Consider the following 22,937-nt stretch of genomic DNA (forward strand, 5'->3'; position numbering starts at 1 on the left):
AATGAAGAAAATATGTTCGAACAATAACAAAATGCTGAACTCTGACGGCGGCATACAGTTGCTTGTTTGTGTGTTTGTTTGTTTGTCAAAAAAGCAGATCTGTTTCATTAAATATTTTTAGCCGTTATCTAATCAAGGCCATGGAGGAGCATCGTACACAAATGCTTCGGATGTGAATGTAAAAGAAATCGAAAAAAAAGAAAACTGAATTTAAATGAAATGTCTTTAGGTCCACCGCTAAAGGGCAAGATATATTAATTTTATGCTAACTTTTGCTACATTTGTTTTCCAAGGCTGGAGTAAATGATAAGCATACGTTTGAGTTGAGTTTAATTTCTCAATTACAATACATAAACATATATATGTGATTTCAGTGGGGTAAAGTCTACTACATTAGGCTCTTGTACTTCCCGCCGCTGAGTTAAAAAAAAAAAGTCGAATTTTTTAAAAAGTCTTCGCAAAACGACCATATCTTAAGCTTTCTAGAATCATACTAGGTTTTCTGTAGTTCATATTTTTCAGCTTTACCTTACGTCTTTAATAAAATTATAAGCAAAAGGTTTGCTTTTTTTCTTATGCCAAACACCGCTGTGGTACAATGCTATATTAAGTTTTTCGTGGGTGTATGCAATACTCGCTAAACTTGACTTGATAAAGAGCCTTTTCTCATTATATCAATCTATTTGGAATCACTTTATAAACCGATCTAAGCTTGTCTGTCCGTCTGTCCATCTTATTTTCGTGCATTTCGTGCAAATTTTTGGAAATATTTTAATAACATATGGTACACAGACGTGTCTATGTTTAAATGGTTCGGATCCGACCACTTTTTCGACCACGTCCCACATATTGCCGCATTTTGAAAAGTCCTTATATAGGTAACTGTAGGATAATGTAGGACCTAATGGTAGCCTGCAAACACTATAGTCTTTTTACTTGTGTTAATATCTAAAATTTTAACAAAATTCTTAATTGCATTTAAAAAAGACAATTAATTTAGTTTAGCTTTGTCTATTAACTAATAATTGTCTAATAATTGGTCGTGTTTTCTTATTGAAGTTAAAGTATACTTGCCGGCCGAACTTAAATCTGTCAGAAATTGATTCTGAGTCGATCGGTATAATAAAAAGTGGGTGTTGTGCACATCCGCACAAACTTAATATATCATTGTAGCAAAAGTGGTGTAAGGTATAATGAGAAGTTCGCATTTTTTAAAATATTTCCATGTGTACTCTATTTTATTTGGAAAGAACTTTTTCATAACCCTTTGCCATATTCTCCAAGGCAAACCATTTTTTCCGGTCCTTTTCCACCGCATTAGATAAATTTGCTTTAAAAATGTGATGAAAAGTTGTTTGTTACAGTCTTTTATGAAATTTCTGATTATTTTTTTTTTACGCGGTCCTTATCCGCCGCGCAAAAACAAGCTGGTATGTAATTATCTTTTTTATTTCGTTTTATTTCACTGATTTTTATTTTTGGTCAAAATTATTTAATAATTGTGCGTTTTTCTCTTTTTACTTTTTTTATTTATTAATTTTTTTTTTGTGTTTACATTCAATTGGAACGTTTTAATTGTTTTTCATGCGAAACTGAAGGAAAATATTTCGACTAAATAAATTTTGATTTTGTTTGGTTATCATGAAATGAGAGAAAACATTTGCAGATCAGACATTAAATGGATTTGGAGGACATTTATATTTAGTTATATGGACAACTGTAAAAGAAACAAATAAGAATATTATATTTAGTTGAGACCGAATCTTATACCCCTCGCAATTACTCTAAAAAAGACGAACAAATGAACATTATATCTGTATACCCTATCATTAGGTGGGCGTGGATGATTTTCTCTATTTTTCTAGAATGAAAACCATGGCACAGATGTACATGTCTAGCACGGTTTGCTGATCAATAATGTGTGAACTTAATAGGATCCCGGAAGCTTATTTCTGCACGCTGCAAACGTTTCGAACAAAAAACGAAATTTCCATATTCTATAATATTAAAGGGCCGCGGCCAATTTTTCCCACTTTTATAGAATTTCTGCAAAAGCACCCATAGAATGTAAATGCACACAAACACACTTTTCCTTTTATTTTTGAAAACAGCATATGTTGTACTATGAACGTTTTTTTTTGGCCGATTTGGACCAATTTCAATATGAACCGGCACGCAAGAATTTCCAATGCTTCTGCCAGATTTGAAACGCATAGTTTACTTTTTACCACCAGGAGAATATATACCACAGATACTACACAGATAGACAGGCAGGCAGACAAATAGACCGACATGCTTAAAACGGTTTACAATCTGATGCTGTTCAAGAATATGTCCTGTTCTATGGGCCTCTGAGTCTTCTTTGTGAATGTAGACGTCCTTATCCGGTGATAGGTACAACAAATGTATTTTTATAAACATTATTTTTCCTGCATGTAGCAGAGAATAGCTTCTGGCATTCAAAACCAATTTTTTTTAAACGAATCTTAAATTTTGCTAACTAGTATATGTGTGGTCTGCGTTCTTTATCTCTTAAGAGGAAAGCTTGTACCGATGAGTAATGAATAAATCCCTTAGAAGATGCGCTCTAAACCATGTTCGAAAAAGACAATGCGTCAAACTATATCTCATCTATCGGTTCGGTGCCGAAAAGCTTTTAAGTCCGAAATCAAAAAAAATGGCTTTGCCCCTTCATGTAAGCTTAATGAATATTTCAAATATGGAATGCAGTTGATTGTTTGTTGAAACAAATCTTCATACCTCCCCATTATTTCATTCGAAGATTTTATCGTAGATAATGGCTCAACTTTTACACTTGAAGATAGTTCATCGATATCTTCTCTCTCTCTATCTCAATCTCCGCCCTAGTAGTGGTGAATGATTTTATGAAGTCACGCATATTTCTTCTTTGATTCATAATTTTTCTATTTGACGGATGCACTCAATTCGCATTGGTTCTGCAAAATTATTTTCTCACTGGTTTTATAGCATCGGAGAGTTAAAGGAAAAGAAATGAAAACGTTATAGTCGGCCAAGATATTGCTGCCAAAAGTTTTCCGATTATTTGCTATGCAAATTGAAAATTGTTTTTCACTTCATGACGTTTTCAAAATACGATATTATATGTGGAGAATGGTCGCACAAATGCTTTTATCCATTTCAAGTGTTGTCATTCTTGTGTCAAAATATGTCCGAGTTCCAAATATTTTGAAAATTCCAACTTTTTTTTTTTCTAAACAATGGAGCAGCATGATACGGAAGTATGGATAGACATCCTGAAATTGATTTGAGAAATAATTCTGTGTGCGTAATGTAATGCATATGATAATTTGTATTTCGTTAACGGTGGAGATAGTAGTAGCATTAAAGTTCCTAATAAATCAAAAATATTGAAAATTCAAATATTTGTCTCTTCTGGACTCTCATGGAAAAGAAAAAGTATATATTTAAGAGGTTTTCCGCATCGTCGGAATGTCCAAGACCGTATATAGTATGTAAACATTTCTTCGAAAATCGAAATTGAAAAATTAACATCCGCAATAAACACTATCTAGTTCTAGTGTTAAGCATTGTGGCTGTTTTAAGCAGATTAGCAACATGTTTAGGTCAATGTCTTCCAAAAGATATCATAGACAAATACCGTCATAGATATGGGCAACTACAATTTAATCAATTTTAATTCATTTACAGGAAATATCGAATCGACACAGCGACGAGAAATCGTTAAGTGAACATCTTAAATTGCCGATACAACGAATTAACGATTATCAATTACTTTTAAAGGTTCGTATCTCATTGATTAGCCACACGCACATTATCAGTCTTTTCAAATTATATTTAAAAAAATGATCAGAATTGAAAATAAAAACAATAACAACAAACATACTTTGATTAAAGAAGAACATACAGTCATAGACGCATAAATAGCCGCAATTAGAATAAATACGAAAATTTATTAAGCGGAAATCATCAGTCAGAAAAGTTAATGTTATTTCAAAATATAGCGAAGTACAGAAAAAAAAATTGTTTTGAAACAAAATGAAATACTTGTAACAAAAACAAGTAATAGCGTCATAGTGGAACAGGGTCAATCGTTAAGTACGCTACACCAATTCGTTTTATACGGTTATTCGCATAACAACCTTTCAAAATGAAATCTCTTATGGGAAGTGGTCCGATCCGTCTGTGGGCTAAGGTTATATCGTTGTAGTAAACTTCATTAATATTTTTCGAATCTTATGACCTGTAGGTTGCTCACAAAAAAATAAGATGGAAATATGGACAGACGGACGGACAAGCTTAGAATCACTTTGTAGCTCGATCGGTGTAACAAACGAGTGCTGCATAGATTCTCACAAACTTAATATACCCTTATACCACTAATGGTGTGCGGTGTAAAAATCCCAAAGGTAAGAAAACTGTTGGGCTATAAAAACAGTATAAAATATTTGACCAGAAAATAAGTTGAGATAAATTATATTAACACTTGACACTTTTTCCTTTATTATAATGCAGTCATTTAATATTGTATTCAGAGTTGACTTGTGCTTTCGCCAAGCTTTTGATATGTCCTATGCGATATGGAATATTAACCACTCCTAGCATCTTCTCGACATGTATGATTATTTTTAAATATTAGTCCCCAAATTTTCACACTTGAAAAATTTTCGCTTCCATTAAGGCCAAGACTTTGCGCTAGCCAATCCCAAACATTCATTTTTTCTTTCATATCTCGGCGGTTTAGTTCATTAGAGAGTGTAAAAGTCCAAGAACCTAAGAATCGCTGAGACTCCTTATGAACCTTATCCATGAATCTAACTTCAAATTATTCGCTTGCTTTTTCGGTCTATGATTAACACGGTAGAGAAAGCATTACTTTTCAGTTTGGTGTCTGCATTCATGAGTCCCCCCATTTTTTTATTTAGTTAAATTCTCCTTCACCAATTAAATGGCACCGTAAACTATTTTTTTGGAATACATTAAGCACAAGCTATTTAAAATGTTTTCATCACTTCAGATGCATTACGTGTGCTTAGAACAATTATCTCTTTCTCCTATAAATGCAAATGTTTTAACAAATGTATTCATTAATTTAAAGAACAATACTATAGAAATTGAAGCATTATTTTTAATAAGAACTATGCCTGCATTTTTTGCACTATGTTGGTCATCATTTTCAGAAAGCGTTGCACAAACAAAAAAAAAGGAAGGGAAGATTACGAAAAATTTTCTAGTGGAATATTTTCGGTACAACAATGCTAAACACAATTAAGAATAAAGCCGTTTAATTATACCTGTGTATTTAAATGGATTTTATTAGATATTTAATTTAAACCTGCGCTATTTATGCGTTCCTGGCTGTATATAAGAAGTAGAAGTAGATATCTAGGGCCATAGAACAACATATCTTATTGAGCTTTTGCTGTGTGCACTATAACTTAATTTCGTAGAAATCCATGTATGAAAAAACAATTATTTGATCTCACCTGAACATTTTACATCATATTACACTGCACAACCTATACTTCCAAGCATCACCTTCACTGGTACCATTAGTACTACTACTACTACTATAACTATTACTACTACCATTACCACCACCACTGCAAAACAAACGTTAACAACGATTACAATATGTTTGATATATCCAAACTAAAAACAAAAAAGTGGCTTTGATTGATGACCAAAAAACAAAAAAAAAAATTTATTTTATTTCACAGGATTTGCTTAAATTCTCACTGACCCTTAAAGAAAATATTAAAGACATCCAAAAGGCTTTAGAGTTAATGCTTAGCGTTCCTAGTCGAGCATTCGATAATACATTTTTGAGTAGCATTGAAGGTTACCGCGGTAACATCAGTAAAATTGGCCGTTTGCTCTTGCACGAATGGTGGTCAGTTATTGATAAAGAGAATAAATCGCATGAAAGATATTTATTTTTATTTAAATCACGGATACTTATTTGTAAGGTTCGTAAAATAAGTGACAAACGTTCGGTTTTTCTATTACAAGATATTATACGTTTACCTGATACTCAAGTAGAGGATGATGCGGCAAATAATGTAATTAAATTTACGGGGAAAACAAAATCGAAAGATACAAATCTTCCCATTATCATAAAACCGCATAACGGTAATAAGGAGTTACGACAGAGATGGTATTTAGAAATTGGTGCTCATATTGATAAGGAAGTTACATTGCAAGAGCATAGAGCCGATGATTTACGTGTAGATCCGACACAAGTGAATTTAGAGCCCGAATTGAATCTGCCACAAAAGGCTGAAGCCTATAATCCCGATACAAGTATTCGTGCCTCTGATGTGGCTAAAGATCATTTCTTAACTAAGGAGGAGAAAGAACGTTATCAAGCGGAATACCAAGAACTCTTACGCTTAGAAAAAGAATCCATAGATCGTTACAATAAAACGAAACTCGAAAGTTATCAGTCGTCATCTCAAAAAACGGTCACGAAATCTAACGAAACTGTACAACAAACGCAAATTACGCAAATTTCGGAAAAAATTACTCAAGAGAGCCAGCAATCAGCTAAACTTGATGAGCAATTTATTACAAAATCGATAGAAGTAGAGAAAAACGAGAAGGTAGTAAAGACTGTTCCACAACACATTGAGGAACAGGAGGCACCTGTTAAGCAGGAACAAATAGCCAAAAAATCGGCTAGTAAAACTCCGGAACAAGTTACACCCGCTAAAAGAACAACAGAAACTCACGCAGCCCCCAGTAAGCCATTAGAAGTTAGCAAGGTCACAAAACAAAAAAGCCCTGAGCCAAATAAAATTTCCCAAGTAGCTCAGAAACAAACAGAGTCTTCGAAAACAATTACAAAAGAAAGTGTTAGTAAGACAGTAGAGGCTACTGTACAGCAGTCCGCTGAAGGTAACCTTAATAAGCCAGTAGAAGTTGTTTCTCCTCAGAAAAAAGACGAATCTGTTGGAGGTTCCGAAGAAATTTCCAACAAATCGAAGAAAGCTGCAAGTCCACCTCAGCAAGCAAGCTCCAACCAAAAAAATAAAGTCCAGCAGGGACAAAAAACTGAGGATAGAACAGAAGCTAAAGCGCTACAAACTGCTTCGCATTCATCTACGATAACTCAAAAAACTATAGTAACTGAAGAAAGCAAAGACTCTGCTCAAGAATCTTCGCCTAAAAAAGTCAAGAGAGAAGGTATTCAGAAGGCTAAGGAAAGTGAATTTAGGGAAAGTGAGATTTCATCAGCGGGTCAACAACAGGAACAAGACACTACTGGTAAGAATATTAAAGCCATGTCGGCACCCGCTTTAACTCCTCAGCCTGAGCTTGAGCCTGAGCCTGTGCCTGTGCCTGTGCCTGAGCCTAAGCCTGAACCTGAACAAACGCAAGAACCTATGCAAGCGCCTATCATAACTGTCACACAAGATATCATACCACGACACAAGAACATTGAGCTTCAAGATATAGTTGGCTATAAAGAGGCCACTGGTGATCATGATCAAGACGCCAGCGGTGGAAGATCGAATGTTTTCACTATTAAGGATAACGCCACGCTTATGCATTGGAATAACACACTTACAGATATAACATATGGACGTGATGGTTTCGATGGTGGCTTTGGTCCACCGCCGCCACCCCTACCGCCACATTTTGTACGCATGCCCGGCTTTTTTCAACCTTTACCACGCATTGCTTATGAAACATCTATTGAGATACTAATTATAAAAGCCCGTCCCCCTTCACCCCCACCTCCCATTACACTAATACCACGCGTGGTTGTGCACAACGAAGCTTTGGAAATGAAATCGCAAAATTTCCTAGAAGGCATTTACGAAACGGATAGTTTTGACACATCGTTACGTACAGCCAAAAAGAAAATACGCTCGATTAAGAGCACGGTATTGAAATCGACCGATTCGACCAAGTATGCAGTTGATACAGTGAAGAAAGCTCAAGCGCGAGACTTTTTGCACATTTTCACGCCACCCATTAAAAAAAAAAGACCTATTTATGAAATTGTCGAAGAACCATCGCGAAGCGATGTCAGCGATTCTGAATCGGTCTACGATGAATTGAAAAGTGAAATACGTGAGCATAGCGTTACTCGCACGGAAGACTATTTATCTGTTTCAGTGGCTTCAAGACGACGTCCCGGTAGGTTTTATGTCAACTGATATGTGACATTTGGCCAAAGGTCATATCCCAATCCTTTTTCCCTTCTTACAGTTTCCTTTTTATCATTCTAGCTCCATTTCCATTAGGCACCATTGTTGTGCCTTGTAATGTAGTGTAAAGTAATGTAAAAAAAACTATGGTTACTCATAATAATTATAATGAATGTAAAAAAAAAAAAAATCACCGTGAGAGAAAAATATATGTTAAGCACATTTGTAAAGTTTGTAAATGTTGTTAATTGACTAATGTATGTTTGTTTGTTTAATGACTACTATGTAATGTAATGTAATGTAATGGCTTTATGCGATTTTTTTTGTTTTAAATGGCTTTTTCTCTCTTCCCAACTCTATCTCTCTTTTCTCAACTATTTTTCATTTTTTACGCTAATTCATCACACTTATACATAAATAAAACACGTATATCTAAATCGAAACACATTTCATAACTGGGAATGCCTACACTATATGCACTCGCTGTCGCTTATGCCTATTGCTGTGTGCCTGTTACCTGCTCCTGCTCTCCATGCAAACTACTAGGCAGTAGAGCACGCGAATCGAGAGGAACTTCATATGATAGCACTGCTGAAGTAGATGCACTACTAAAACCACAAAGACATGTTTTAGATCGCAGCACTAGTACGCTACGTCCCGATAGTCAATTAGAAGACCGTCCCTACTCACGTCAGTCGATTGCGTCAAGAGCCGGAGCACGCTCCGCTGCCTCGCTCATGATGGAGGGTCGTGCACCACGATCGATTGAAAAACCGGTCGTTATTAAAATGCTAAGATGTTTGCAAGCGCAACGTAAGTTCATGTGTAATCTAATCTATAGTCGATGTTTTATAAATGGCACTAATTAAAATAATTCTCATGGAAGAGTTTGGACATTTCACTAAAATATGCGTTCAATTTTAGCTGGCGAACCCGCTCATTTTGAGATACAATATAGAGAGAAACCAGGCTTGGTCGTTTGGTTAAAGGATAACAAACCGTTAGATGACGTTTTAGCTGATCGTATAACGCAAATTGAAGCTCCAATGAATTCTTATCGCTTGGATATTAAAAATTGCAGGTATTTATAATAATTTAGTTCTTCAGCGACCTGGGAAATATAAAATATATATATTTATGTAGCGAACGTGATACGGCTGCTTACACCGCCAAAGCCACAACGGGCACTGAAACTACCACTTGTACGGCTCAATTGGTAGTTGGTCAAGGTATTTGATTACATTTTGCCTTCTTTACGTTTGCTTAGTGATGGCGTAATTTTGATTTAAGTTGCCGGCCACGATGAATCGAAAACGAATGTACCACCAATCTTTCTCGTTAGCTTAAGAGATGCCGAAATGTTGGAGACAACAATGTTCCGGTTTCTTATCAAAATTATGGGTGATCCCAAGCCTAAAGTTCAATTGTAAGTCAATAATTTAAAGGAGATATTAATTTTCAAATTTAATAGTAAATCTGGTGTGTGACATAATGCAAATTCTTTTAGAATATTTACTTAATATAATCAAAAAAAAAATACTAGGAATGATAAAATATAAAGAGCATTGTGTGCATTAGTTCCTTAAAAATTGTTTATTTTCCTCTTTCATAGTTTCAAGGATGATCAGGAGATTTTGGAAAATGATGATGCTCGTGTCCATGTTGTGCGTGAGAAAGATTATTTGGGTTATTACGAACTGGTGATCAACGAAGTCCTAAAAGAAGATGCTGGCACCTACGTATGCAAAGCTGTCAATAAACACGGTGAAGCGTTATGTGAGGCCAGAGTAACAACAGTGGGTTAGTCAGAAATCTTACAGATAACTATTCGTGTTCTACCTTTTCCAACTTTCTTTAAATTGTAGAGGATAAAAATCCCTTTGGTTCCTTGGCCGGTCAAATTTTGCTACCCGGTGAAAAACCAGTCTTCACATGGAAACGCAATGGTGTCGAATTTGATCCCGAAGAGAGATTTAAAGTGTTATTTGGTGAAGATGAAGATTCTTTAGCTTTAGTATTTCAACATGTGAAACCTGAGGATGCTGGCATTTACACTTGTGTAGCCCAGACTACTACGGGTAGCATCTCATGTAGTGCAGAGCTAACCGTTCAAGGTGCTATTCAAACACTTTACCGAGAGCCGGAAAAACCAACTTTGGTTATTGAACATCGTGAAGCTAATACGCATGTGGGAGGCACTGCCATATTGGAATTGCAATGCAAAGGTTTTCCTAAACCGGCCGTTCAAGTTAAGCACGATGGTACGGTTGTCGAAATGGATGAGAGGCATAAATTCCTATATGAAGACGATGAAAGTATGTCACTGCTTATTAAAAACGCCAACACCGACGACGCTGGTGTCTACTCGTTCCATGCCGTGAATGATTTGGGTGAAGATACTTCAGAAATTAATTTAACCATTAAGGGTAACGGAAAATGTTTTATTCTAAAAAAATTGTTTGTCATAAAGATATATTCTTTTCTTTAGCTCCTCCCAAAATCAAGAAGATTACAGATGTCACGTGTAATGTTAGCGAAACAGTGAGAATAGAAGTGGAAGTGGACGGCAATCCTGCTCCCATTTTGAACTTAACCAATAATGGCAAAGATATTACCGAAGAAAAGAATATTAAGCTAGGAACAACGGTTATAGGAAAAACCAGTCAAAAAGTCTCAATAGAAATCGTGGACATTAAATTATCACAGGCTGGAAATTATTCGCTTAGAGCGACTAATGATTTGAGTCAAACTTCCGAGTATTGGACCTGCACAGTACATTCAAAGCCTGTGTTTGTGAAATCCTTAGAGGAGGAATACATCCACGGCGAAAAGGAGACGGTTCTAATGACTTGCAGAATTGATGCTTATCCCGAATCTAAACTTACTTGGTACCATGATGAAACTGTGATCAACTTGAAGGACTCAACTAAATATTCGGTGTCGTGTGATGGTAATGCTTACACTCTAAAAATGACAGGAGTTACACGGGTGGATGCGGGCGCTTATTCAGTCAAAGCCGAGAACGAACACGGCAGTGCTACTAGTAAAACAAAACTGCTAATTAAATGCACTCCGGAGATAACGAAAAGCTTGAAAAATATAACTGTAACTGAAGGCGATACAGAGGTTACGCTTAATGTTGGCGTTGATGCTTATCCCAAACCGCATGTGAAATGGTTTATCGACGGCATCGAAATTGAAGAAAAACGAAACGAGTACAGACGTCAAGAAGACGGTAATGACTATAAACTAATATTGAAAGAAGTAACCACAGCCTTGCAAGGCTCATACAGTTGCGTGATAATGAACGACTACGGTAAATTGCAAAACGAGTGCAAGGTCACAGTGAATTGTAAGTACATGAATTAAGATCACTATATCCTAAATGTTTATGCGAACAATTTTTTAAATATAAGGCAAACCTAAAATTAGAAGGCCTTTAAAAGATGTAGAAGTAGAGCAAGGCAATGATTTAACTTTAGAAACTGATATCTATGCTGAACCCGAAGCTACGATTAAATGGTTTAAGAACGGTCAGGAATGTAAAGCTGATGCTCACATCAAAATCACACGGGATTCATACCACACGGAATCCTATTACATGACTCTGAATATTTGCAAGACTGAGGATGCCGGCAATTACGAAGTTCGAGCCAAAAACACGATCGGTGAAAGCACTTCTAGTTGTCAGGTTACAATATTAAGTGAGTTCGACGAAGAGATGGAAAATAGAATGACGATAACCTTAACGTTTTAATTTTAGCTAAACCTGAAATATCTCATGTGGATATATTTGAGAAGCACAGCTTTGAGTCTGTGCCGCTTAAATATGAAGTAATTGCTCATGGAATACCGAAACCAGAAGCTATTTGGCTAAAAGATGGAAAAGAAATAAAAGCAGATGGCCAACGGACTTTTATCATTGTAGATAAAGTAAGTAACAGACTATAACTTTGCCTTTACCTACGATGGCGCCAGGCGCTCAAGACTTTTCTCATTCCGATCCATCAGTCATCCTGCACAATAACTGCTCATAACCACAATAAATGGATCAAACATATTACGAATTGTTCCCAACCATTAGAATGTGAATTTGTTTCTTCAATAGATGCAATGAAAGCCAGTAGCGTAGATAAGCCAATTTTTTGAAAACATTTAACAATGTCGGAAACAATTTCTAAATATGCAAGATTTCCTCAAAGAGAGTGCGCCAGATATTCTACCTATTTTCACTAAGATTCAGATATATCACAAATTAAATACATTGATGTTCTTACACATACAGCAAAATCGATTTCTTTTTAATCGTTTTTCTCCTGTTCTGTGTAGAAGAAAAAATTTGCTCTAAAATTTCACTTTTGTATTCTTTTACTTTCACTATTTCTAGGATGTCTACCGTTTGGAGAGAAAAGAGCTCAAGTTGGAAGATGCCGGTGACTACAAAGTAATCATTAAAAATAAAGTGGGCGAAAAAAGCCACCAGGGCGTACTTTCTTTGTCTCGTAAGTTGATAAATTGAAAGTTAATTCTAAGAACATAAAAATTAAATATTTAGCTGTCGCTGAATATCGTCGTCCGAATATCAAGCGTGGAGCTCTCTCAGATATAAGTACCCATAAGGGGAAACCTTTGGATCTATGCGTTGTATTCACTGCCGATCCTGCTCCGCAAATTGCTTGGCTTAAAGACGGCAAAGCCACTCAAGGTGATGATCATGTTAAAATCACCTTAGATAAGAAAGACTTTGAACATGGACTTATTGAATACACTTGTACTTTGCATATTGATGCAAGTAAGTTTCACTTTAAATTGTATAGCGAAATTCTTGTCTAATTGATTAAGTTTTATTTTTTGGAAAACACAGCCAAACATGAAGATAATGGTCGCTATGAATTGAAAGTTGATAACAAATATGGTAAATTTGAGACTAGTTGCTGGGCGGATATTCTTTCAAAGCCCGAAATCATCGGTCTCAACGATCAAGGCTGTTTACCCGGCGATACCGTATGCTTTGATGTTGTTGTCCAAGCCAATCCCAAGCCTAAGGTAACTTGGAGCCGTGGGAATGAGAATTTATGCAATAACGATAATTGCGAAGTGATTGCTGATGTGGACGCCGAAAAATACCGTTTAGTTTTCCAAACTATTACCTGCACCGATGGTGGAGTTTATAATTTGACAGCTGTCAACAATGAAGGCACCACCAGTCAAGATTTCAAACTCAATGTTCACGGTAAGCATGAAAAATAATTGACTATTAAGGGTTAAGAGAAATATTAATACTTTCTCCGTTTCGTTGATTAGTGGAAAAGCCTAAGTTTGTTACACCACCTGAAGATCAAATTGTCCATGATTATAGCCCGTCTTTGACCAAAGTTTTGGTACATGGTATACCTCGGCCCAAACTGGAATGGTCGAAGGATGGTAAACCTCTTGAGGTGACAGCTAAAGACAAAGCTTCAGGCGAACCTTTGTATAAAGTGCATACTGCTCCAGTGGGTAGTGATCAGATATCTAGTGAAATGGAAATTTTGCACTTCCGCTTAAACGATATTGGCCGCTACGCTGCTGTAGCCACTAATGATGTAGGCACAACAGAAGGCCCTTTCACTTTAACAATGCAATCTTTGGCGCCCACATTCGTAAAGAGTTTAGAGCCCACGAAAGAGGTACATGAAGGTGAGCCATTGATTTTGGAATGCATCATAGACGGTAGCCCCTTGCCTGTTGTATTATGGTATAGAGATAATGAGGAAGTTAAACCCAGTGAACAGTACGTGATAATTTTAATACATATTACCTATAAAACATTTTTACGCATAATCTCATTACTTAGCGTTAAAATTACCTCTACGCCGGAAGGTTTAATTAAATTAGAAATTGAACAATGTCTACCTAATGATTCGGGTGCTTATAAATTGGCCATAACTAACGAACATGGCAAAAAGGTGGCGCTGTGTGCTGTCGCTATAACACGTAAGTTTTTCGAAATCACTTCAACCGAGAATTAAGCAAAATGTCTTCTTATCTATCCGCTTTCGTTTAAAGCCAAGCCATTGCCTCCAAGATTCGTCAAGCCGCTCCAGGATCAAAATGTTACGGTAGGAGAAGTTCTTAAGCTGGAGGCCCATGTCGATGGCTTCCCTGCTCCTGAAATTAAATGGTTTAAAGATGGTGTCCTTTTACGACCTAGTAAGGAAATCAATTTTATTAACAATCCTAATGGTCAGATAGGCATAAGGTAAGTTTTTCACTACAAACCGTACGAAATTCTTAATTGTATGTGGGTTTATACATTTAGCATTGACTCCGCAACGCCCCAATATTCGGGCATTTACAAGTGCGTAATAAGCAATAAAGGTGGAGAGGTAGAAAGTACTGCCAAAATTCAAGTTTTACCCAAACCCAGCAAACCCGAATTCATTGCCGAACTGCAAGACTCAAGAAGTGTTGAAGGCTTTCCGGTTAAAATGGATGTTAAAATTGTGGCCAATCCTTTACCTGAAGTTAAATGGTTCCATAATGGTCAAGAGTTATTGCCACAAAGTCAACATTGCATTTTGGTTGAAAACCCTGACCATTCGTACAGTATGATTATTGAGAAACCTTCAATCAAGGATTCTGGTTTGTATGAGGTAATTGCCACAAACCCTCATGGCAGCGTAGCATCTAAAGCTAAGCTGTATGTGGCTCCGATAACTGACGAGAACTCAGCCGAAGAACCGCCTGGTTTTGTGTCTGGGTTGCGCGACGTAAGCGCCGATGAAGGTCAGGAATTGTCATTCTTGGCTCCTTTCGTTGGCAATCCTATGCCTGAGACGATATGGAGTAAGGACGGTGTTCCTCTTTCACCTAACGAACGTACACTCATGACTTGTGACGGCAAGCACGTAGGTTTGATTATTAAGCCGTCTGAAACTTCTGATTCTGGAGTTTATAGCTGCCTACTGGCTAATCCGCTAGGTGAAGATACTTCGAAATGTCATGCGAATGTGCGTAAAGTATACAAGAAACCTGTATTTACCCAGAAAATTACGGAACAGCAACAAGTATATGGCGGTGACGCCAAAATTACTGTAAGCGTGTCGGGCGTACCCTATCCCGAATTGAGCTGGTACTTTAACGAAAAACCTATAGCGGAGGGTGATAAATATTCAATGCGGCACGATGGTGATCACCAGACTCTTACCGTAAAAGATTGTGGCGATGCCGACAAAGGCATCTATAAATGCATAGCAACTAATCGCGAGGGTAAAGATATTACTCAGGGACGTCTCGATGTTGTTAATGAAATGTAAGCTTAACCTTATTCTCCAATTAAATCAAAGCTAGTTCCTCACATCTAATTACAGCAAAAAGCATACTCGTGCTGAGCCGCCTGTGTTTCTTAAGAAAATTGGCGATTGTGATATTTACGCTGGTATGGCAGCCAAGTTTACCGCCATGGCCACTGGTTATCCCAAACCTGAAGTTGAATGGTTTAAAAACGGTCAAAAACTATTCAATACTGACAAAATTCATATTGAAACCGAACCAAATGGCCTAATGCGTTTATCGATCAAAGATGTAGACCACACAGATGTGGGGCGCTATGTATGCCGCGTCTTCAATCCACATGGCGATGATCAATGCGAGGCCGAACTTCTTTTTGATAGTAAGTTTAAAGAAATTGTTCATATTGAATAATAAATGTAATGCATGTATTACCGTTACAGCTTTTGATAGTCACGCTCAAGTACCTTTAAGTGAACAATATCGTGATTACAATAAGTACAAACATACCGGTGCTCCTACACCGCTTTCTGATCCACCTCACATAATTAAAATGACTGATCATTACCTACAACTGGCTTGGAAACCTTCCGTTCCAACGATGCCTCGCTATCCTGTTACATACCAATTGGAAATGCTGGATTTACCCGACGGTGATTGGCATACTGTACGTACGGGTATCCGTCGATGTGATTGTAACATAAGGGATCTGGAACCATTTAGGGATTACAGATTTAGAGTTCGTGTAGAAAATAAATTTGGTGTGAGTGATCCGAGCCCATATTTGCAAACTTACAGGTATATCGATATAAAGTAAATAATTTTCGTCCTATAAAATTTACATATATTTTTTCCTTACTTAGATCAAAATTGGTACCTGAGCCACCAAAAACATATACTTATTTGTCTCCCGGTGTAGACTTTAGACCAGAGACGTCACCTTATTTCCCGAAAGATTTTGACATAGAATGTCCCCCTCATGATGGATTAGCTCAAGCACCGCAGTAAGCTCCATATCTTTCTCTTTCCGTATTTTAATTTTCCGCTTTTTTATTAAAGGCTTCTACATTTTTAGATTTTTACGCCGTGAACGTGATGTTACTTATGGTGTAAAAGGTCATAACACCGAGTTAATGTGGTTTGTCTACGGTTACCCGAAACCAAGGATGACTTATTATTTTGATGATATGCTTATTGAACCAGGTGGACGGTTTGACTTCAGTTACACTCGCAATGGCCAGGCGACACTGTTTATTAATAAGTATTCAAATCAAATTTTTTCGTTATAGCAGAAGGTAGTTGAGAACTTATTTTAAATAAAAAATTAGAATGCTTGATCGTGACGTGGGTTGGTATGAAGCTGTGGCGACTAATGAGCATGGAGAGGTTCGTCAGCGTGTGCGGTTAGAATTGGCGGAATATCCACGTTTTACCAAACGCCCCGAAGAAACTTTTATTATGGGACGCAAAAATGGTCGCATAGAAGCTCACGTGGTAGGTGTACCACATCCTGAAATTCGTTGGTATAAAGATTGGCAACCTTTGGCTGAGAGTAGTCGTATTAAGGTAAGATGAAGGCAAATTGCTTTTTTGAAAAAATGTAATAAATTGTTTAATATTGTTTATGCAGATGCGTCATATTGAACCTAATGTGTATATATTATCCATTAACGATTCCATTCTTAAAGATGGTGGTCTCTATTCTATCAGTGCTCGTAACGTAGCGGGCTCAGTGAGTTCATCGATTATGGTGCACATTGAGGATAGTGAAGATCAGTATATATTCGATACCTACGGCCGGCATCCTTATGTCCGCTTTAAACCCATACGGTTTGAAGACAAATACGATATAGGAGACGAACTGGGTCGGGGAACACAGGGTATTACTTACCATGCCGTGGAAAGGGCATCAGGCGATAATTATGCCGCCAAGATTCAATACGGTAAACCTGAACTACGACCCTTCATGCTTAATGAAATGGAGATGATGAACATGTTGAATAGTCGTCACTTGATACGTTTGCATGACGCCTATGAAACTGAGCAGCATGTAACGTTAATTTTGGAATTAGCTGCTGGTGGTGAACTGGTTAGAGATAATTTATTACGCCGAGATTATTACCGAGAGCGTGATATTGCTAATTATATTCGCCAAACGCTGTGGGGCTTGGAGCATATGCATGATACAGGCTTAGCTCATATGGGCTTAACCGTAAGCTTATGTTTCTTTCAATGTAATGCTTATATAAAAATTCCTTTACAATTATCGTAGATTAAAGATCTCTTAATTTCTGTGGTGGGCAGTGAAATTCTAAAAATCTCCGATTTTGGCTTAACACGTCGTATTAATACTCATCATTTGACAACCTTGGATTTTGGCATGCCAGAATTTGTTTCCCCTGAGGTGATTAACAAAGAAGGTGTTAGCTATGCTCATGATATGTGGACTGTGGGTGTTATAACATATGTCCTGCTTGCTGGTCATAATCCCTTCCGTGGTGCCAACGATCGCGAGACTTTGCAGAGAATTAAGGAAAGCCACTGGGACTTCAGTGATTCCATTTGGACTCACATAACTGACGAGGGACGCGATTTTATTCGGCGTTTGCTATTTTATAGCCCTGAAGAACGTATGGATGTTCATACGGCGCTCCGGCATCCTTGGTTCTACATGCTAGACCGTAAAGTAACCGAAGATGAGTACCTCATAAATACCGATCGTTTGCGTAATTATTACAATGGATTTAGAGATTGGTACGGTAATGCTTCATGCAAGCACTACTTCCGTCGCCGGCGGTTGAGCGGCTGTTGGACGCATCCATCAAAAATGGTTTACCCTCCAGGTTTTGTATATACACCAGAGCCCACACCAGAGCCCTTGCCTGAACCCAAAATACGTAGCAAACGGGCTGAACCATATTCAAAGTTCTTACATCCGGATTACGAATTAGGTCTTATACAGTCCGAGAGTCAGTAAGTTGAGCTTTTGACGTACTAACGTTTCTTTCTAATAATAGATATCCCTGTTTAGCTATCAGTATGGTCCTGACACATATCTGCTACAATTGCGTGATGTTAGTTTCCCGGTACGTCTCAGAGAGTACATGAAAGTGGCTCATCGTAGATCGCCTTCGTTTGCCTTAAATGACAGTGTCGATTGGACGGTAGGTGTTTAAAAAATGTAATAAAATTGCGTAACTCTGTGTACACGATATTTCTTCCATTTTACGCAGTTGCCTATTATACGGGAACGTCGTCGTTTCACCGATATTATGGATGAAGAAATTGATGATGAGCGTACACGTAGCCGCATTAGCATGTACAGCGCCCAGGATTCTTACACAATCCGTCGCCTTCGTACTGAATTAGGTCCCCGCTTGGACGAATATACGGAAGCAGAAGCTTTAATCGAATGCCGCCGTGAAGGTTACCCGCCATTTTTCAGAGAGAAACCACAAACTTTGGCCGTTACAGAAGGCCAACCCGCGCACATTCACTGCTTTGCTGTCGGTGATCCCAAACCTTGTGTCCAGTGGTTTAAAAACGATATGGTATTAATTGAGAACAGCCGTATAAAGTTCCACACTGATGAAGACGGTCGATCTATTTTGCGCTTCGAGCCAGCCATGCAATTCGATGTCGGTGTTTATAAGGCGGTAGCACGCAACAAAGTCGGTCAAACTTTAGCTAGATGTCGTGTGGTAATCGCTTCTTTGCCAGATGCACCAGATTCTCCCGAAGTATCGGCTGCCAGCGGCAGTGAGATTCTGTTGCGTTGGAAGCAACCGCGCGATGATGGCCACACTTCAGTACTATGCTACAGTTTGCAATATAAACGCGTCGACAGTGATGCATGGGCTACTATTGCCGACAATATTGACCACGAATTCTTTTTGGTGCATGACCTTCAACCCAATACTAATTATATGTTTAGATTGGCTTCTAGAAACCGTATTGGTTGGAGCAAAATGGGTATACCGATCACGGCGTCAACTTCGGGCTCCGATTCTCCCAAAATTCACATTACCAAGGCTATGAAACACTTGCAGTTGCAAACTGAAAATGGTCAGACAGTAGTGCCGGAAGAAGAACGTGTCCACACCGACTATCATTGCGAACGTGAACCACCGAACTGGGTGACAGACCATTCAGTTAATGAAAAATACAGTTTCATCTCGGAAATTGCACGTGGGGAATTCAGTACCATCGTGAAGGGAATACAAAAGTCCACCGATGCTGTTGTAGTGGCGAAAATATTTGAAGTGACTGAGCAAAATGAAGAAGAAGTAGTAACGGAGTTTGATAATTTTAAAACTTTACGGCACGAACGTATACCGGCTCTATTCGCAGCCTACAAGCCTTTGAACGTACCCGTAGCTATATTTATTATGGAAAAGTTACAAGGTGCTGACATATTAACATACTTTAGTAGCCGCCATCAATACTCGGAACAAATGGTATCCACCGTAATTATGCAACTGCTCGATGCCTTACAGTATTTACATTGGCGTGGTTATTGTCACTTGAATCTACAACCAGACAATATAGTTATGGCTTCGGTGCGTTCTATACAAATAAAACTGATAGATTTTGGTTGCGCTCAGAGAGTTAATAAATTAGGAAAACAAGTGAAGGCATGCGGTTTCCTAGATTTCCAAGCACCTGAAATGGTTATGGAAGAGCCTGTTTATCCACAAACTGATATTTGGTCAGTGGGCACTTTAAGCTATTTGCTGCTATCCGGTGTAAGTCCATTCCGAGGAGCAGATGAATATGAGACTAAACAAAATATAGCCTACGTACGCTATCGATTCGAAAATCTGTACAAAGAAGTCACACCAGAAGCAACACGTTTCATTATGTATTTATTTAAGCGACATCCCACGTAAGTAATGATTTTTATAAATGCTAGAATAAGAAATTATTGACCGTCTGCATTGTTATTAAGGAAACGTCCCTATACCGAAGACTGTCTTGAGCATAGATGGCTGATGTCCTCCGATTATATGGTGAAGAAACGTGAACGTGCTGTTTTCTTGGGTCATCGCCTAAAGGTGATCTGCTGAAATTAATAATATAAATGAAAAGTTGTTTTCTAAAGTTCTATTCTAATTTTCAGGAATTTTCTGATGAATATCATGCTCAAAAAACGGCAACAGCCTCGCCAAAAATCTCCTTCGAAGGTGGGCCTACGCCTTCACAGCTATTGCGTTCAAATAGCATACAAGAAGAGCTTTTAACCACTTACTGAATAAAAATGGTGCTAACCCTTTCATCATATGTACACCGCAGCTTGTTCAATCACCACCGATTTTCAACTAACTATTTTGATTTTCTTCATATTTTCATGTATCAGAAATTTTCTATTTCTTTTTTTTTTTTTTTGTAAGCAAAACTTTGTAATAATTCGAAAGAAAAACATTTATTGTAGTTAAATTGATGTTGTGCTTTACGCGTAATAATAAAAGAAAAATCGGTCTACAAAAGAGCAAAACACAAACACAACATAAAGAAAATCTGTACATTTGAAAAAAAAAATTGAAAAATTATTTGTACATTTCATTTTTATTCAGAGTTTTTATATCCTAAAATATTTGTTGTTGTATTAAGCGACAACCAGAATGCCTCGAGACTGAACTCCCTTCCATTATGCCTAGCGATTTTCTCTGAATCGATTTAGGTTTCTCTGTCCATCTGTCCGTCTTGGCTTCTTGAGTTCAATCTGCAGGCCTTAGTTTTTGAGATATTTTGAGGAAATTGGGTACACTAGCGTGTTTTGCTTCAATACATTAGATTTGGAAAATATTTGCTTAAATGTGATGGTGTCACGAATTAGACACTTCCGCCTGAGTAGCCGAGTAGATAGGAAAATTAAAACTTGGCTTTCCGTCACTGATGATTTAGTGTTTATATATTTTATCCCCTTGATGCAGACTTGATACAAATGGACTCTTCAGTATATAGTAATAGATGTTAATATTTAAATGATGTAAGTTTCGGGACTTTACAAGCTGTGGTTTATTGTACATCAAAATTTAAAGAGAGAGAGACGTCAATTAACGGACTGCACTTTTTTGTGTTTTTGACTCAGTTAAGCTGGAAAAAATGCAGCTGAAGCTGTGAAATAATTAACTTGGCTTGAAATGAAAGTGCAGTAAGCAGCTAGAAACTGCTTTGCAGAATTTTGCGCATAAAAGTAGTAGTCTTGAAAACGACGAAAATTCGTGTACGTCTGCCCATCTAAGGTAGAAGCAATCCAGGAAATAATTTTTAGCTAAGGGTGAGTGGGAGGGCGTAGTTTTACCGCACCTGCTATCTTCTTCACGCCTGCTTACTTGTGCTCAACAATGGTTAATATCAATACAGTCACATGAGTTCTGCAAAGTTGAAAATTCGCCCAAATAAATTGATGATTCCTTCACGTCCGAACAACGATATTTCTACCACGAGGACATCCATAAGCTACCCCATAAGTGGGAAAAGACTATCGGTAAAGATTATGCACGTTTCAGTTAGTAAAGTTTGTAGCAATTATATTTTAAAAAAAGTTTAATTTTGCCAAAGAACGGAACATATTCATTTCTACGCCCAATATAATATGACACCGTACCTAATGATTCACATGAAACAGATAACGTTTAAGAGGATTGTCGTGATAAGGAGCTAACGGACTTCAATAGAATTTCTAAATATTCTTTTCAACTAAATAAAATTTCCTTTAATTTTTTTTATAGTTTTTACAATAACATTTTGACACATTTTCCTTTTTATTTATCAAACACTTTTCATGTTTTTAACTTTTTCTTGTTCAACCAAATATCGTTTCCTAAATTTTGCAAAATTTTCGACTGAAACTATTCTTATGTTTCTTTAATTTGCAACACTCTGTTAGCACGCCTCATGAAAACAACAAAGAAAACTGAATCGGATCTAACCACTGGAATTGTACGAATTATCAATTAGTTAGACATATCACATTCAATAATCCAAAAGAAAATATAGTAAAATTTATGGCGATGATAACGATCTGACTTTAAGTGTCTTTTTACTTTAAGTTTCGTTAATAAGAATGAGAATATTCACGCCTTTAAATAGATTAACAGATAAAATAAAATTGAACAATATTTTTGCTTTTTCTTTGGTTCTTGCCAAAAACGATAATTCCTTTCTCACTAACGCCACAATTACTATGCGAATTACACGAATCATACAAACTAAAAGTATAAATGCATGTTCCCTTTTCAAATTAACTGTCAACAGAACACTTTCTTTGTATTCACCTTAACCACTTGTTAAGCATATTAAAGTGTAACAGCTGATTGAACAAAATGTTTCATTCTATAGTGTTTCTCTTCCTCTCTCTCGCTGTCTTTCTTTCATGTTTTCTCATTCCTAAATAAGTTCTTTTACAACAATACTTTGAATACTTTTGAAATTGTGTTCAATTCAATTTAGTTCGTTCTCTTTGGAGCTACCAATCTTTATTTTGCATTCATTTCATATATATAC

General features: G+C 37.1%; 1 protein-coding gene across 1 annotated transcript in view; it reads left to right on the plus strand.

Moving 5' to 3' along the window:
* The window catches only part of LOC119635613 (obscurin), a 48,977-nt gene extending 28,298 nt beyond the window's left edge, over window positions 1-20,679 (plus strand). The window contains exons 6-34 of the mRNA XM_038030495.1: window positions 3,691-3,783; window positions 5,721-8,145; window positions 8,703-8,969; window positions 9,081-9,237; window positions 9,300-9,385; window positions 9,447-9,582; window positions 9,769-9,956; window positions 10,022-10,582; window positions 10,645-11,508; window positions 11,573-11,860; window positions 11,920-12,089; window positions 12,544-12,658; window positions 12,712-12,948; window positions 13,021-13,389; window positions 13,461-13,929; window positions 13,993-14,132; window positions 14,205-14,397; window positions 14,458-15,450; window positions 15,509-15,810; window positions 15,872-16,226; window positions 16,292-16,432; window positions 16,504-16,689; window positions 16,757-16,994; window positions 17,059-17,640; window positions 17,701-18,401; window positions 18,460-18,592; window positions 18,662-20,313; window positions 20,377-20,482; window positions 20,548-20,679. Coding sequence (XP_037886423.1) covers window positions 3,691-3,783; window positions 5,721-8,145; window positions 8,703-8,969; window positions 9,081-9,237; window positions 9,300-9,385; window positions 9,447-9,582; window positions 9,769-9,956; window positions 10,022-10,582; window positions 10,645-11,508; window positions 11,573-11,860; window positions 11,920-12,089; window positions 12,544-12,658; window positions 12,712-12,948; window positions 13,021-13,389; window positions 13,461-13,929; window positions 13,993-14,132; window positions 14,205-14,397; window positions 14,458-15,450; window positions 15,509-15,810; window positions 15,872-16,226; window positions 16,292-16,432; window positions 16,504-16,689; window positions 16,757-16,994; window positions 17,059-17,640; window positions 17,701-18,401; window positions 18,460-18,592; window positions 18,662-20,313; window positions 20,377-20,482; window positions 20,548-20,679 — 12,279 coding nt within the window. The remainder of the gene's footprint in view (window positions 1-3,690; window positions 3,784-5,720; window positions 8,146-8,702; window positions 8,970-9,080; window positions 9,238-9,299; window positions 9,386-9,446; window positions 9,583-9,768; window positions 9,957-10,021; window positions 10,583-10,644; window positions 11,509-11,572; window positions 11,861-11,919; window positions 12,090-12,543; window positions 12,659-12,711; window positions 12,949-13,020; window positions 13,390-13,460; window positions 13,930-13,992; window positions 14,133-14,204; window positions 14,398-14,457; window positions 15,451-15,508; window positions 15,811-15,871; window positions 16,227-16,291; window positions 16,433-16,503; window positions 16,690-16,756; window positions 16,995-17,058; window positions 17,641-17,700; window positions 18,402-18,459; window positions 18,593-18,661; window positions 20,314-20,376; window positions 20,483-20,547) is intronic.
* The last annotated feature ends 2,258 nt before the right edge of the window (window positions 20,680-22,937 follow it).

Source organism: Glossina fuscipes, unplaced genomic scaffold (genome assembly GCF_014805625.2).
Source record: "Glossina fuscipes isolate IAEA_lab_2018 unplaced genomic scaffold, Yale_Gfus_2 27, whole genome shotgun sequence".
NCBI lineage: Eukaryota > Metazoa > Arthropoda > Insecta > Diptera > Glossinidae > Glossina > Glossina fuscipes.